The 16,063-nt window shown below is 37.5% G+C and overlaps 1 protein-coding gene across 2 annotated transcripts in view; it reads left to right on the top strand.

Annotated features, from left to right (window-relative positions):
• SH3RF3 (SH3 domain containing ring finger 3) overlaps positions 1 to 16,063 on the top strand; it is a 241,542-nt gene that overhangs the window by 120,326 nt on the left and 105,153 nt on the right. For both annotated transcript variants that reach the window (XM_072414050.1, XM_072414059.1), the window contains exon 2: positions 9,045 to 9,320. In XM_072414050.1, coding sequence (XP_072270151.1) covers positions 9,045 to 9,320 — 276 coding nt within the window. The remainder of the gene's footprint in view (positions 1 to 9,044; positions 9,321 to 16,063) is intronic.

Raw genomic sequence — 16,063 nt, forward strand, 5'->3', positions numbered from 1 at the left:
ACCTGCTACTTCACACAGGAATCTTGGGCAAATATATCTCACATAAAAGAGGAATCCTGGGGAAATATATATATATATATATATACACACATATGAATCACAAACTTTGATCAAACATGTTGTGAATGAGTGCCAGAAAAGTGCCATGTAAAATGAATTATCTCAAAGTTAGTAACTTTGAAGCTTTTAAAGCCAAATCATCAGCATGGTGGCCAGGAAAAGAACCTTTGCAATGTCAGCAGTGGTAGTCTACATAACTGTTTAATGACAGGTGTATCATAAATTATTCAGATTAATAAATTAATTATTCTATGAGAAAAACTCGCTTTACCAGCTGACCCAAAGAAACCTAAAATTATCCACTCACATGATCTTTCCTTGACTATCAACTTGAAATAATCTAATAAAAAAAGATTATGGAAAAGGATTCTGATTTACAGATGAAGAAGTAGCTGAATGTGTCCCCTCCTTCAGATGTCTACAGGAAAAAACAAAGCTAGAATTCTAGATGTTGCTGATCCTAGTGCCACCTATACTTTTAAAGCCTATCTCCTTTTACAATTTAAGTAGAATAGTCTTCCCTCAATCCTTCTTGCGGCATGTAATTTTAAATTTATAGGATACATATCTTAAATTCAAATGTCTTCCTTTCCTTTCAGTACGTTTAGTCCTAAGTTTTGTAGAAAATGAAGAGTGAGATGCTGTTTTCTTTGTCTTTTTTTATGTGAGCTCAGGCTGGCATGATAATGCACACTTAGGTGATGGATCCATGACAGCCTGGGTACACAGGAAACAACCTAGTGTTTCCCAAAGAAGTGTCACACTATGTAAAACAACTAAAAAGAAAAAATATAAAAAAAACATTTTCCAAATGGATGTTCCCACAATATTGCCCTTGGATATTTTCATTGAAATGTAAGTCTTTTAGATATATACTTAATATATTCAGGTAAATATATGCTGTTTTTAAGAATGCTGATCACATACTTTCCATTTACATTTCTTATGTAGCATCTCTCCCTAAGGTACATATTAAAACCCTGAGTCGTTTGACATCGATGTAATGGAACTTGTACTGTATATATTCAATGTGTTGTACAAATGATCACACTAATGCAGGGAACCTCATTACGGCTAGTAAATAAACAATCCTAATTTTAATCAATTTATTAGTTTTATTTGGTTCCTCTATTGCTGCAAATAATACCGATTGCTTAACGCTTTGTAAACCACTAACATTAATCAAAACAGAGACATATAAAGGCATCATGTCTGGAATAGGAGAGGGAAGAACACGAGATTTAATGTCCAAGATAAAGTATGATGCTCGTCAGTCACAGGCATTGTGGAATTCGATTTACAGCATATTAGTACAAGGTGAAGGTGCTTGCCCCATTCACAGAATCATTGGCAGGAGCTAGAGTAGAAATGAGAGGATTGCTGGGACAGACTATATGATCTGTGAAATTACACCTACCTTGCATGATCAGCACTTTCTGAAAGTACAGTCATTTCATTTTTACACAGTGAAAAAGATTACCTTTTTGTTGTCATGCAGTTCTTATTGAATATTCAGTACCCAAAATACAATAGTCACACTTCTATCATTTGTGACCAGATTTATGAAATTCCACTATCAACACTTTTTGTAAGATTTGTTGCATTGCTGGCATTTCTTATGCTTCAGATATTGTTATTGTTTTGTGTGAGAATCCTTTTCCTGACAAATATTAAGTTTACTTTTCTGTTATTTTATTTACAATGGTTGAGTAAAGGCTGGTGTAGTTTTGGAGTACATTGCAAGCAAAAATAATTAATGAGCTACAAAGCACAATGTTCAAACCTTAAGTGGACCTAAACTGAGAGATGATGTACGTGGACATTGGTGAACTTGCTGTAAAGAATGCTGATTGCCTAGTGATATAAAAGTGATCTTTTGCTGTCTGGAGTTTGTCACATGCCTGAAACAAACATGCAGATAACTGTATGTGACAATAGGCTGCACACCCGAGCTGTGTACCCATTCTGGGTCAGTGATTCAGAAGGTATTGAAGCAGAGGATCATACCACCAACTGACAAGATGTATATTTTAGAACATTGGGCCTGATTTATTAAAGCTCTCCAAGACTGGAGAGGATACACTTTCATCAATGAAGCTGGGTGAGATGGGAAACCTGAAACGGATTTTGTCCAGGATGGGAAAAATTTGCTAACAAATAGAAAAGGACTGTTAAGAAATCCTTTCTGGGTTTGCTGGATCACCCAGCTTCACTGATGAAAGTGTATCCTCTCCAGTCTTGGAGAGCTTTAATAAATAAGGCCCATTGCAAGAAAGGCATCAAATAATCTCTCAGGGGGATTATAGAAAAATATAATCGCAGCAACACATATTTTAGTGTCATAACACATGTTTTTAATGGTGGGCCATAGCATTAGCATTGGAGTTAAAAATTCTTTACCAGATAACACCCAAAGTCCTCTTCTGCAAATACCTTTCATATGAAATCCCAAAACCACAACACCACTCCCATGTGAAAACAGACATAGAAATAGATTTGTGCAAATTTAGAATATTTTTTTAAATTGCAAAATCACCTTAAATTTATTATGTATTTTGTATGTATAATATGTATAATTAATACACCGACCATCCTGTGATCACCGGTCCATTACTGATGAGAAATCCATTGACTACATGTTTAGAAACGCATACATTTTTTTCCATCACCCATGTAGCTCCGATGTAAATGGGGAGACTTTGTAGACGGACAAAAAAAATATTGCTCAGCCATGTAAAAACCCGAGTTTATGATTCATTGCAGAAATCAAATAATATGAAAATGCTCCCCCACATCTGTACTAGGTTAGAAATAGGCTAGTCAGTGGCTCACACCACGGGGCATACCTAATATGTTGGGTATTTACGATGGAGGAGAAGATTAATTTATTACCTGATTCACTTCCATAGAATCACTGAATGATTCACAAAATATTTTTATGCAGAAAACAGGAAACACCATGCAGAATTATTTTTATGCTTGTCTTTATTTATGGCTAAACTTTGACAGCATCATCTAGTGAAGTATCTGTGCACTAAGACACAAAAGTCTATGAAAATATTTCATAATACAGTTTTAAAAAGAATACCCAATAAAAGCTTCCTTTTAAATATTTTTGTAACATTCTTTATTTAGAAAATAACAGGGAACAATAAATACAAATAGTCGAAAACTATGGTCAAAGCACAACAAAGGACAAAGTGAGAAGAACAATTACAGTCTTTAACAAAAAATAAGAAAAACATCAAAAGAGCAACAAAGGAAAATCATATATGTCTCACTTTTACTAACTTAGGCCTGTAACCATGCTGTCAAATAGAACCATGTTGGTGGTAGGTAGAGACTTGGGAGGGAGGATCCCTAGCCTAGGTGACCCTTGAGTCCATATGTTGTTACTGGGGTAACAATAACTAGGGTCCATTACCATAAGTTTCCCCCACTCTATGTAACCATACTTGTGCAGAAGATGCAACTGGGCATTTCCAGAACAGAGAGATACAAGGTCTTGCAGAAGCCCTTAGTGACCACATCTGAGAAATGTTTCAAGAGATGTACAAGAAGAAAGCCAGGATCATCTGGAATTGTAAAATCTGTACATTTCTGTGCAGTCCCTTGTACCAAGGTCAAAAAGGGTCCTAATACTTGGCATAACCAAAAAATATGCAGTATTGTACCCACTCTGGAAATCTACTTCCAGCAAGTATCTGGTATTGAGGAATAAAGTGTTGCAGAAATTCAGGAGTTTTGTACCAATAAGACAAGATCTTATCGCTGTGAAGAGGCAAATGCACAACCCAGTTTTATCCGTCAGGAATGCAAAAAATATATAAGTAATCTTAGTAGTAATTAGTATAGAGTATAGGGGAGAGAGAGGATGTGTAACTCCCCCAGTGTTAATATATAGCAGCGTGAATGCAGTAAGAGGGCAACCAAAGCCATCATTTAGTGGCAGAGAATGCATGAAGTGGGATCGTTGTAAAGCTTTTCACATCTCCAATGCATAGGACAGGTCAGAGAATATCAAAGAACATGGGATCTGCAATACTGACCCAGTAATTTTGGTAAATGAAGTTCTCAGCCCAATGAATTTTAGAGAACCACAGACTATGGAAGCCATTTGACTCCCGGTGGGAAAAATTGATACTTAGGATTGGAAAAAGTGGAGCTAGATTTGGAGGCAAGATGTTTTTAGGGAAGAACCTCTTGCAAATCCCCAAAGTGGTACCGATGGTTTGAATTCTGGCTCTTTAGGCTGGGGCATACAGGATAAAAGAGACTAAGGGGTCTTTCTAAAATTTTGTTTACCTACAACCACCTAATGCTTAAGGAGTGCCTGTTAGCAGCAAGCTAGCACCCTACTGAAATGAGTGTCTGCCCGTTTCTTTCATATTTAGCAATATGAATTAATAATATGTAGTCCAAGCATGTTAAACGGATGTTTTTTGGACCACATGCAGTCCTCTTGTCCTTTCCTTCCAGGCTCTCAGCTGGCTTCAAGTACATAAAAGCTACATAAAAGCTAGTGGCAATTATTACTAAATTATCAATTAGGGAAGTGTTTAGGTTTTTTTTTTTTTTAATTAGGTGTGGCCCTTAGTAGGCATAGTGGGACCCCTTGAAAATATATTCCACTTAGCAGTAATTCAGCCTGCTGGTTCATTTGAGTTTGACATTCTACCTTCGCACATAATATTTGACATATGTGAAAGTCCAAAATGACATTTTATTCTTATTGACTGATCGCCTTTAGATCAAAAGAAAACATACTTTTGTTTTATGAGCATCTTGTTTTATCCTTGAATTGAGCTGAATCTAGTTAAACATCAATGTATATTAAAACTGAGCGCATTCAAGCATTAACCTATGGCAGAAGGATTCTTAACCCGCAAGGCATGAGTGAAAATCAATGCCCTCAATTACTAAAGACCATGTTCTGCAGAGAGCTCTGGTATTGTTAATCTATGGCTCAGAACAATGAGATTTGGTGAGTATGTTATGGATAAATAAAAGGATTTAACAAGCCTACTTGACCTATGAAATTTAAAGAGATGCTTTCTATTCTTTATTCCTATCAATCTAGGATTAACATACTTTTAGAGCAATAAACCTGGTACTACATCCTTTGTTTAATCATAACCATCATTGTTAAAGTAAAATTAAACTCTTCCGAAAGAATAGTAAGGTTTGTAAAGCGCTATAAGGTGATTGCATCCTTTACTTGTAAAAAATGTATGTAGTTTAACCCTTACTTTGTCTAGGTTTTTGCCAGTACTGTGTGCATTTCCTGTAGTGTGCACCTCAGTGGCTACTGAATCACAGTTTTACCACTGTACTGTACACCTCTATTGCAACGGTACTGCTTAAGAAAATACAGTGGAACCTTGGTCATCCGGCACCCATGGAGAATGTCCGATTCCGGATAGGTGTAGCTTCCAGTTAACTGAGGTTACTCTGAAACTAAGGTTTCTCAGCCATTCAGCACTAGACTTGAATAGAGAGACTTGTCCTCATTCACCTCTAGTGCTGAATGGCTGAGAAAGTGGAAACCCTGATGATACTTGAACCACAGCCACAGCTCCTCTAGGGCTGCAGGAGCAAAAAAAGAAAGTGTAGCTGTCGGGAGCTGAGTCCCGGATAAACAGGACTCTACTGTATAAAAAGTAAATAGAAGTAAAATGGTGGGAAGAATACCTGTTTCATGGGCCAAATGTATTAACGTGTATTAAAGCTCACTTTCACATATCTCTGAATTCAGGCAATGTAAAGGTCAGTTGGATACAATCATGTAGAACCTAAAGTAGGAAGATCAATAGATTCCTGAGTTAAAGAGAAACTAAACCCCAAAGTGGGTAAAACAAAAAAAATCCACTTACCTTCAATCCCGCAGGGAAGCCCGATCCATCTGAAGGTCTCTTCCATCGTGTTCCGGCATCCGACTAGGCACCACCATCTTCGTCTGGGAAAAAAAAACTTGCCGACCTCAGTGTGCATGCGTGAGATTGGCAAATTTTTTGCCCCCACAAAAAGGCTCCTTCTGCGCACGCTCGAGAAAGAGCACCTAAGAGCTTTCCAGGAGGCCTGACGTATGTATCCCTGGAGGCTTTGCGCTCCCATTCATTCTCGACTGCCTAGGCAATGGATTATTAGGTGGTGGTTATGCACACACAGGGTTGTCTACCCTTTCATGCAAAGTGAAATTTCTGAGTTCAGGTATGTTTTAATTTCTCAGAACCCTTGCATTACAGTAGAAACAGGAAGAGGTGCAGGACTTGTACTTGAAGAAAGTAGGTGGTGAGCATTTGTAAGATCTAAGGGGTCTATTTACACGGAGGGCAGATATTGCTATCCACATTATACACTCTACACTTTGCTGCATATACCACAACTGCCTAAAGTTTGGGCCATGTTGTGAAGCTCATAGCACCACTAAGATTTTGGTTTATTATAGAAATTTCTGAATGCTGACAGATACTGCAGTGTACAGAGTAAAATTATGTCTTTTCTAAACAAAACTATTTGTGTACCTGGGTTTTATGCTTTGCAATAGAAGTGACAGTGTTGGGGGTGGGGTCTGGGGGGTAAGAAAACTGCAAATAAATCCTTGGGTTGCCATTGTCAGGTTTTACATAATGTATCATTTTGGTTTTTTTATTTAATTCCTTAATGTATTCTGTGAGCAGAACAATAAGCATGGTACCATGGTCACAGCGTATGAAGACATTTCCTTTCTTTGTATTGTTCTGTAGATTAAATATTTATGTCATATGAAAAATAATATGTTGTGGAGGCACCAAATAATAATCCCCTAGGTAATATGTGTTGATCATGAACATAGTAATAAGCTAAAACATTTTTTTATGGGGAACCGTCTTTGGTCTCCAAAATACGCAGTTAATAACCTAAAATACAGGGTAAATAGGTTAGTGCCTAGAATAATAATATTCTTCACTATATCTACAAATCTGAAGAACAAAGGAATTTAATTAAGAACATTACAATGTGATGATAAATCAATTGTCAGTTGGTTGCCACAGGCTTTATCCTGCCTCAGCTCTGATTATCCTACTGTTCATCTATCATATTGTTATGAGTTATTGCTGAAGCTTGACAACATAAAGGAGTTTATAATAAATTATCCAGTGACAGAGTGTTTGTATTAACCTGGGTTGGATCACTTCTGGCTAGCGCCACTGATTTTGCTTTGAGCATGATAACCATGTGTCTTTTATGCATTATTATCTAATGTGTTACTGGTATTTGAATTAGGATGTTTATCTATTCATGTAGTTAGCTCAGTAAATATTTACTATAATTGCTTGAAAGTCCATGACATCATTATTGTCAATATACAAATTGTTTTGCCACATATCTGGTGTGCTGGCGACATCACCAATGTTATTATACGTATCGTCTTCCCACTGACTAGTAGTTATCAGGGTGAGACTGACAATTGGGAAGGCAGGCCAGCCGAGTTCCAATATGTACATTATGTACAATAACAAAAGTGACGTCACTGGTTCGCAAAGTCCTAAAATGTGCGATTTGTACATGGCAACCATGACTTTAGAGGCTTTTTTGTAAACTGTTTTTAAAGCAATTATGGGGATTTTAATATTGGGCTAACCGAAAGGATAAGGGATTATTATACTGCAAAATGATGTTAAGGAAGACAAGGCAAGCTTGTAAATGTTTAGCATCTTAAGGTTAGACATTGGGCCTTATTTAATAAAGCTCTCCAAGACTGGAAAAGATAAACTATCGTGGGAGAAGCTTGGTGATCCAGCAAATCCGAAATGGATCTGGTCCAACAGTTAAAACATTTTCAAATTAATAGCAAACTATTTTAAAAAAAACCAATCCCAGGTTTGTGGGATAACCCAGGTTCTCCCATTACAGTCTATCGTCTCAAGTCTTGGGAGAGCTTTAGTAAATCAGGCCCATAGCACATAGTGTTGCAATATATTAAAATATAATAAATTGTGACCCCTGTATTGTGATTTACTGTTTTAGACACGTGATTTAAAATTAGATATATTTTTTCTTTTTGACTTTTTTAAATTTTTTAAATGAACAAGTACTTTTTAAAACTTTTAAAACAAAAAAATCCCCCTAGCAGGTACCACAATACACCTACTATAACCGTTATTACAAGGAAACATCTTTTGTTCTCATTTGATATTGAGATTTATTTGAGATTCATTTGAGAACTGAGACCTGAAATTCTTTACCTACTAAACTTCATCAACTCTCACTGCTTTATCCTATAACAGTGCTTTTAATTGCATACAAATATATGGCCTAACTGGATCATGGAAGTTAGCAGTGACTAGCCATAGGGTTAAAAAAAGTCAGGTCTCAGTAATGAAACTGAACCTAACCAGAGAGGGGCCAAAATGCTGTTCTCACTTATAAAGGCAAGAGCAGGTAAATTGCGGTGTCTGCAAATATGTTGGAGTTTTCATTTAAAATGTTAAAACAAAGTTCAGGTGCACTTCAAATTTAAAATACCAAATACTGAATGTTTAGCCGGTAACTAGTTTTTACAAGACAATCTTTTAAGACAGTGATTTTGTACTTTGTAGCTTCTGAATTTGAAAGGGAATAACTAAATAACTAGATTATTTTGATATTCTTGCAAGTCAGCTTGTTCACATATGTATGATCAGGAAATGAGAAACACTGCAATTTTTTTGTTTGTTTGTTTTGTGAATCTTACTTTTTCTGAGCTATTGATTTTCATTGTATCTTTCTTTGGCCTGAAATTATAAATAGGCTCCATTGTGTTGCAAGCATCAATTCAATGTTTCAATTCAATGGTTGTCATTTCCAGCTCCCATTATAAAATGACACTAATATGACCATTTGATAAATTTATGACCAAGGATCAGGTGTAGAAATGTATATTATAGACATTACCTTTATATGATGTTGTAACTAACCCTAGTGAAGTTGTGATTAACATGACATTTTGTTTTTTCTCACAGAATATTTCTCAGTTGCCATGTGGAAGAGCACTGTATACTTATGAGGGAAAGGAACCTGGAGATCTCAAATTCAACAAGGGTGACATCATTATTCTGCGACGGAAAGTGGATGAGAACTGGTATCATGGAGAGTTGAATGGAAACCGTGGATTCTTTCCTGCTAGCTACATCCAATGCATCAAACCACTCACCCAGTCTTCTCCACAAGGAAAAGCACTTTATGACTTTGAAATCAAGGATAAAGATCAAGATAAAGATTGTTTAACATTCACAAAGGTATGGAAAAAAATCTTTTGTGTATTTGAAAACCCCACTACACCAGTATAAAATACAACTTTACTTAAATGTAACTAATATTAACTTCAAGACATAAACCTTATGTAGACATAGACCAAGACATAGACCTTATGTAGGTAATCAAGATGCTTGAATAAAACCACTTTAGTTTATCCTCATTTTTCCTCATTAGAAGAAATGTCCCAGTTTCCTGGCTGAGAGCGAGAAATCTGGGGGAGTTGGGAATGGATATAATGTGAGAATCGGGTTACAAAACAAAGAAGAGTACCATGTTTTAGGTCACTCACAAAACACTGTGTAGACACAGTGGGCCTGAATTAATAAAGCTCTCCAAGGCTGGAGAGGATACACTTTGATCAGTGAAGCTGGGTGATCCAGCAAACCTGGAATGGATCTGATGGATGTAATGGAACCGGAGGTCCTGGTGACATTGGTGCATGTGGATGTTATGTTCTGGGCGGGAAATTTAAGTTTATTTGTATTGCATTCAACACAAAATTAACTGTATTGAATGCAATACATTGGATTTATATGTGTAAAAGCAGTACATTGTCTTTCATGAACATTTATATGTATATAATTTATTTATCAATCCGGCCCATTGTGTAAGGAAAAAAGTGAGGGAATGTGGAAAAATATTATGTTGGTCAAAAATACACCCTTTATACACCCTGAATATTGCTACAAACACACGTTCAATAAATGGCGTCGGAAAGGATCTTTCACAATCCTTTCCAATGATAAAAGACCGAGCGCTGTACATGCAGCGCCATTATGCTCTATGGAGGGGGTAGAACGACGGATCTCCTCTTCACTTACAATTGCTCGTTGTTTGTAGATTCGCCAGGACGGATCCATGAATGATGTCAGACGAGCGCTGTACACACACTAGATTCTCATCTGATACTAGCCCTGTGGTAATTTTTGTACGGGAATCATCTGATGTGTGTTCTTAGCCTAAGTATTATGCACATTCTGTCAGTATTGTTGATCAGTAAAATGTGAAAATTCTATTAATTTGCTGAAAGAAAATGCTTTATGTTTAGCAGAGCTGAAAGCAATTTACAGAGGGTATCTTTCTAAATTCTACTTTCCAAACATAAAGCCAATTAACATCCTGCTTAGAGGTTAGAAACAGACTAACAATTTGTGGAAAATACCAGGAGGAGATTGAAAAACATAAAGGCAAGCAGAAAAAAAAACATTGTACAGAGAAAAGCATTGTACATTGCAGAGCAAAGACAAGGTGAGATCAGACGCTTTGGTGACAAATCTCATCTTGGAAGGTCAGTCTCAGTACAATGAACAGGCCAGAAGTTTAATTGGGGAAAACTTTCAAAAGCTGAGCTGCTGATCAAGTTGATTCTGAAAGACATACCAGAGAACAGACAGAATTAAATAAAATGACAAGTAGGTGACTATAATATAGAATCTTCAGAAAAAAAAAATCAATAGTAGACAATTCAATGGCAGAAGTTTGAAGGGTAAACAATGAGAAACTAGCTTAATGGTTATAAGTAAACACATTATTGTTTGCATCCTTCAAATAATTCATTTATTTATGCAACCATTTATTTCATGCACACTAATGGAGTAAGTTATTGTACAAGACTAGGTTCATTTAGACAAAATATCAGTCTGCTAACACAGTGGCAAACTAGTGAATGTCAGATGTATCTGCGTATACAGTCTATATAATTTATTCATATTCTACAACAGCAGTGTGGTAAAACCTGCTTATTGCAGTTCTTAAAACCATATGCAGTCCAGAATTGGTATGGATATATATGTATAATAATATTTTATTTTGTAGTAAATTATTATTCTCTGTTAGCTCCAGAAATCCTAAGACCTTTTTGTCCCTGAGGAAGAGAGTTACTGCAGTTAATGCTGAACATCCAGCCATACCTTTTCTTTTGTACCTATGTACATCTCTCCTGGTACTCTCCTGGTCTGAAAGTGATTAAAGGAAGTCCCCAGGTTAAGGACATCCGACATACGGATGCGAATGAACAGGGCTTCCCTGCTTGCTGTGTGCAGGACACAGCTGAGGTTGTGGGTGGCTTGTAACTCTTTATTGACCAAAACAAACTCTGCAGTTGTTTCTTTTTGCATATCAAAGCACAGCTTGCTCCAGAAGGTAATGAATGTCTAGGCTCCATAAAAAAATTTTTTTTTTTTTTTGTGAATAACGCACAGTGAGGATTTTTTACAGTAACTGACACCATGTTGCCTAATAATATATTGAGACAAACATCTGTCCTAATTGCATCTATTCAAATATTGTAACTGTTCTGACTTACATAGAAATTCAACTTAAGAACAAACAGTCCCTATCTTGTATGTAGTCCTATTTCCCTGTACACTGAGACATCTGCATTACACGCTTTAGAAGATGTAACATGTATCTTGAGCACTCCTCATTTCTTGTCTGATGGACCACAAGGGACATCTACCCCATTGTCCCTGTCTGTGCTGTCCTGGCCCCACCCTTTCCAAACTTCATATGTGGACATTCCTAGGGTGGTCTGCATGCAAATGTAGTCTGTCCAGCAATGCCTACGTGCTGATACAGTGTGTGCTATGAGCTGAGAAATCAAATCCCCTGTCCTTAAATTGTAATGTTGAATTTTCATACAGACTTCTACAAAACTTGTCACAAAACATTTCTGTGAGTCATGGGTACTACAGGGTTTTACCTTCTTGGTACAAGTACAGATAGAGAAGTACTGAAAACAAATGAGTGAGTGAAAACTGTTTAGGAGACTGGCATAGGGGAGGAAGGTATGGAGCAAGACTTTGCCTGGACTTCATTACAAAAATAGTTTCTTATTAGTTCCATTATAACAGTTCGTTAGTTCATTAAAAAAAAATATCAGGACAAGTAGAATGATACAAAATGCAAGGTGAAAATATTGGAGAAAATAAATCCTTATTGCAAGGCCCAATGTACATAAAAGATTGACTCCATCATCCATCTGTATTTTATTCTAACCACACACTTTATTATTTTATACCAGGGGTGCCCAACCTTTGGCCCCCGGGCCACATCCAGCCCGCAGAGCTGTTAGATCTGGCCCTCTCCCTCTCGGTTGTCTCAGTTCTTTGTCTTGTGGGGGGATGGGGCGCACACAACTCCTATGCTCTTCTATGGGATTGTGCTGCCAGGAGAGGGAGCTGGTCCCCACCTACCTTGTACTGTGAGATAATCGTGCAGCAGCAGCATGAGAGCTGTGTCTGTGTTCAAGCAGCTGTCATTATGCCCATGTGTAAATCCTCATATATCCTTCACTGATTTTTAGGGTACACAGGGAACCTTAAGAGCTGCCACTAAACCAAATTTAAGCCCTCTACACATAACAAGTTGCCAGATACGGGGCCACAGGCATAAAATCCTAACAACGATCAGAGATATTTTCACATTAGGGGGGCTTTTTCAAGACCAGGGTCCCCAAATTGAGTTTGCATTTTGGGGACCCCCTGGGGGCCACTCTCATGAACATTAGGGTACTGCCAATTGTCTGTGCACTGTAGTGTCCCTTAAAGTTCACAAAACTTTAAGACTGCATTCAGGTTGGTGGTAAGGTTGCGATGCAGTTACCCCTTCCTCGTGCCATGGAATCCTGGCTCGGGGAGATGCTCAGTATTGCTCACTGCCGTCTGCAGTCAAATCTGCAGACACTGCAGTGCGAGTGACTAAGTGGCTGGTAACCTGCCCTTTACACATAGCTGGCCATTTACATCCTGTGAACCCCAAATGTGGAAGAAGCCAGTAGGAAACTCCTTATGCCCCTCCATCCCCATTAAAATGTTATACCCATCATATCATGGTATCCTGTCACACATAGCTATCACCTTACTCTCTATGAACCCCAATTACTCTGAAAGAAAAGGGAAATGTAACTGCAAGTGGGGGACTTTTGTGGCTAGCCCCTCTACTAACATTAGATCATTCCTACCATACCATGGTGCCTTGTCACATATAAATGTCTGCTTATGTTCTTCCAGTTCCTTCTTAAAGAGGAGCTGTAGGCATATTTAAATGTAGAATGAGTGGGGGACTCTTGTGGCTAACTCCCCCTGAAATTTTATTGCTGCAGCACCATCACATCACAGAAAAACTGTACCTGTCATACTGTGCTACCCCGTCACACATAGCTGGCCACTTACCTTCTGTGAACCCTAATTTCCCAGGAACAGGGAGATGTATGGCCCTGAAGATGATCAAAGAAGTATCCATTGCAGAGATTCTTGATTTGTCATCTCTTTTATTTGGTGCATGTATGTTACGGTAACTATATAAACATTCCAATTTAATTTTAAATTAAAACTATTCTAGTTTTAAACATACATTTTTAATGTTTATTTGCATTGTGGCCCGCAATTTTAATCCCAATGTCAACAGCGGACCCACGGATAAAAAAAGGTTGGGCACCACTGTTTTGTACAAATAAAATCAACATATGACTAATGAAATGAATGCAACATACTAGCAATGGTTTAGTCAGACAATGTGAAATATGAAAATTCACCAAAATACTTCCAAGGTGCTAAACACATACTGAAGTACAATCTTCCAAACATCCATCAGAAGATATCACAGGCTAAGCATTTTTTTATGCAGGTCAGAAAGTCTGGTAAAATTGTATGTAACCAAAAAGAGTCTAAAGGTATAGATGTAACACTGCATTTTTTTTATTTTTATTTTTATATTAGATTTTTCACAATTTTCATTAACAAAACATACAAAACAACGTGTAGCGTAAAATCAACAGCAATAAATCCGTACAAAGTTGCTTAGTATGGTGCTAACACAAACCAAGGCTAAGATTCGGGAGAGAAAAAGAAAAATAATGGAGGGGGAGGGGGGGTGGACATCAGTTAACAAATAAACAAACTTGCCCAAAGTAATTGGATATCACCATGAACTGTAGATCAGGGTCTCCTAAATTCCAATATTATTTCTGGTAAGCCCAGCAGATGGACCAAGGGCTGTCATCAATAAATGGGAGCAAATCCCTTCTGGCTTAGGTAATACCTTACTCTCTCGATCAATCAATCCTACTATAATCTGGTCAGGACTGTGGACTTGTACGTCACATTTGTTATATACCAAGAGGTATGTTGGAAGTAAGACAGAATATCTTCCCTCTCTGGATTCGGAATAGTTTTGTCTATGAAACCAAACCACTTACTCAAGAACTTTGATTTATGTTTATCTTCTCTCTGTTTGGCTTCTAGCAAATCTCTATAAAACATTGTTATAAAACATTAATAAACATTATATTATTATTATAAACCATTTCCAATGTAGGTGGGTCGGCATGGATCCATTGGGTCATAAAGGCCCTTCTAGCTGCCAGTAAACACAGGTTTACCCATGCTTCCTGTCCTTTTCCTATACTTTTGTCATGTACCGTAGACCAGTCACCAAATATACATAGCATCGGACACAGTGGGAATGTCACCCCTACTACCCGCTTCAAAAACTTTAACATCACCTCCCAAAAATTGGATATACTCGTACATGCCCAATAATTATGATGCAGAGAAACCATATTCAATCCACATTTCAAACATCCCACCTGTCCCCTACCTGTTAGATTCGCCTCAGTAGGCCTAGGTTTATATACTTTATGAGCCCTATGCATGATTTTAAATTGCATTTCTCTCCATAACTCGTTGACTGTAGCCTTCCTCACAGTAAGATATCCATTTACTATCTTATCCAAAACATCAGTGTTGGATATCAATATTGGCGACAGCTTCAATAATCTATCTAAATTGTTTATCAATAGGGCATTTGGTACGGCCTTATACTGGGCTTCACAGTATTGTTTCATCTGGATATAATAAAATGGGTGACCAGCCTGTGTCGGTAATTTATTTTCAGATGTTAGGAAACTGTGAGTGAGTGTGGCCTTCCGCTAATGTGTTGGAAGAAATCACTCACCCTAAATATCCCTTTTTTTCTCCGTATTCTGAAGGCATTGTAGTCCGTTACCTGAGGGAATAGTGGGTTTCTGCATATCAGCAGAAAAAAAAACCCACGGGGCAGGTCCATCTTTTTCCTCAGATGTCTCCATGTAGCTATAGTATCTCTGAACACAATAATATTTTTTAGGTTGGAGGGCAGCTTAGAAAATGGCAATGTAAAATGGTACTCAAATCTCATGAATAGGCCATAGCTGTTTCCAGCTGGTTGTTGGAATAGTGTGACATACCCAGTATCCAGTCTGCTACATGGCGGAATAGGCTCGCTAAGTTATAAAGCCAAATATTGGGGAGGTTAATCCCACCTTCAGCAACCGGTAGAAACAGTTTGAGGATAGAAATTCTGGCCCCCGTATCTTTCCATATGAACTCAGTAAAAGCTTTTTGTAGGGATTTTATGTGTTTATGTGGGAGCAATAAAGGTATCGTCTGTAGGGGATAGAATAGCTTAGCAAAAGATACCATTTTTATCAAGTGGCATCAGCCAAAGAGGGAGAGTGGTAGATTTTTCCACATTAGTAGCTCCTGTTTGATTTTATTATACAGCGGTGGGTAATTTAGTTTGTACATGGAAGAAACCTCCTTCCCTATTTTAATGCCTAAATAGGTGATGTACTCAGGGGCTACCTGAAATTAGGTTTCTGTCAACCATGGTCTATTTCGTAGAGGGTTTAATAGCAGTATTTCACTTTTGGTGAAAATTATTTTAGGTCCCGCAAACTTCTCAA

The sequence above is a fragment of the Pyxicephalus adspersus genome, chromosome 1, assembly GCF_032062135.1.
Source record: "Pyxicephalus adspersus chromosome 1, UCB_Pads_2.0, whole genome shotgun sequence".
In the NCBI taxonomy this organism is placed as follows: Eukaryota; Metazoa; Chordata; class Amphibia; order Anura; family Pyxicephalidae; genus Pyxicephalus; species Pyxicephalus adspersus.